This window comes from Suricata suricatta, unplaced genomic scaffold, assembly GCF_006229205.1.
Source record: "Suricata suricatta isolate VVHF042 unplaced genomic scaffold, meerkat_22Aug2017_6uvM2_HiC HiC_scaffold_138, whole genome shotgun sequence".
In the NCBI taxonomy this organism is placed as follows: domain Eukaryota; kingdom Metazoa; phylum Chordata; class Mammalia; order Carnivora; family Herpestidae; genus Suricata; species Suricata suricatta.
The window spans coordinates 1-2,022 of record NW_021857998.1 but is presented as its reverse complement, the minus strand read 5'-3'; the positions used below and the strand labels follow the sequence as shown (position 1 = coordinate 2,022).

The window sequence follows — 2,022 nt, the reverse complement described above, 5'->3', positions numbered from 1 at the left end:
TCTTCCTCTCCGCATGGTCCCCTGCCAGGTCTCTTCTGTTAGACCTATGAGTGCAAACATATGGTATCTGTCCTTCTCTGCCTGACTTATTTCGCTTAGCATGATACCCTCGAAGTCCATCCACTTTGCTACAAATGGCCATATTTCATTCTTCCTCATTGCCATATAGTACTCCATTGTGTATATATACCACATCTTCTTGATCCATTCATCAGTTGATAGACATTTAGGCTCTTTCCATGATTTGGCTACTGTAGAAAGTGCCGCTATGAACATTGGGGTACATGTGCTCCTATGCATTAGCACTTCTGTATCCCTTGGATAAATTCCTAGCAGTGCTATTGCTGGGTCATAGGGGAGTTCTATCGATAGTTTTTTGAGGAGCCTTCAGGAAGATCATTCTTACCTGAGTCTGGGTGCTGGGAAAATAACCTGTGCATGTTCTCTTAAGTAAAACCAAGCAAGGTGATAAAAGGCCAAAGTGAAAGAAATATCATTAAGGACATGAGCAACTTCAATAACATGAGTATTTTCATGAGACAGAAAAAAAGTAGAGTTTCAGTCTAGAAATGCTAAAATGTGAGCAACTATGAATGAAAAGTTTTGAAATTTTTATGGAAAAGTTGCCATGGACTTCATAAATTTCCAGAAATCTGGATTTAGAAGCTATACTTCGTATTCTAAAAGAGAGTTTTTATGCTTAGGAAAGGAGGAAGGATGTAAGAGGGAAGAAGGAAGGAGAAGGCAGTTAAGCTAGGCAGAACACCCAAAATTTGCACAATCAGTAATGGAACACACTAGAAGTGGAAATACAGTCAAGTGAAATTTAAGTGCCTTAATAATGTTCAACTCACCAGTGTTCCTAAAATGGACATTTGATACATATAATAAAACTTAATTTTGAGTTATAGAAGACAGTGAAACAATGATATAAACTTTCTTTGCTGTTCTTTCAAAGATAATACTATGCTAAGATAGTATTTTAGCCCAGGGTAGGGTTTCAAGAAAAATAACAAAAAAATAGATATTTATTGACAATTGTAGTACATGAATTACGTCTTTGACCCTTTGAAGAACATTATGTATTGTCCTCATTTCTCAGAGGAGGCAAATCGAGGCATGGAGAGGTGAAGAAATTTTGCCCGTGTCCTACAATGAATGCCTACCAGAGTCTTGATTGCAATATAAGTAATTGCTCTTGAACACGTTCTCCTGCATTTGAAGCAAGATGGGCTTTGGTGATAGCTAAGGACACAGACACATACACACATGCACACACATTCACATGCCAAATTATTAACACATCAGATTTTAGTATCAGCGGAAATGACTGTTTATTAAGAACACATGAAAACAGTGTCATGTAAGATCATCACAATCAGGGTATACACAGGATGAAGATATTGCTGGCCTAAAAAGAGATGAATTTGGGCCTTGAATAAAAATCATTTGACAGTGGTTTAAATTTGTCATTTCCTAGAACTGAATGCTAACTCAAAATGCCAAATCAGAAGATGAAGAGTGAAAGCTAAGAGCCCATTCCCCAGTCGCTGGCTGGTTCTAACACATTGTATGTGACTGGTGAGGACATCCCTGTGTCACAACGATTATAGGCAGAGAGATTCAGCAGCAAGAGGAGGCACAGCACATGGGGCGGGGGCACGTGGAGATGACACAGGTGGGGCGGTAGCACGTGGTGTGGCAGGAGACCCGGCCACAGACTGGGCGCAGGCAGCAGGAGGGGCAGCAGGAGGGGCGGCAGCAGCTGGAGCCACAGCAGCTGGAGCCACAGCAGTTGGAGCCACAGCAGGAGGGGCGGCAGCAGCTAGAGATGCAGCAGGAGGGGCGGCAGCAAGGCTGGCAGCAGCTGGAGCCACAGCAGCCAGAGCCACCACAGCTGGAGCCACAGCAAGAGGGGCGGCTGCAGCTGGACACACAGCAGCTGGGGCGGCAGCAGGTGGTCCTGCAGCAGGTGGTCTGGCAGCAGGAGGGGCGGCAGCAAGGCTGGCAGCAAGGCTGGCA

The 2,022-nt window shown here is 44.0% G+C and overlaps 1 protein-coding gene across 1 annotated transcript in view; it reads left to right on the top strand.

The window, feature by feature from the left end:
* The window catches only part of LOC115284641 (keratin-associated protein 4-12-like), a 10,114-nt gene extending 8,424 nt beyond the window's left edge, over positions 1–1,690 (top strand). The window contains exon 3 of the mRNA XM_029931172.1: positions 1,614–1,690. Coding sequence (XP_029787032.1) covers positions 1,614–1,690 — 77 coding nt within the window. The remainder of the gene's footprint in view (positions 1–1,613) is intronic.
* The last annotated feature ends 332 nt before the right edge of the window (positions 1,691–2,022 follow it).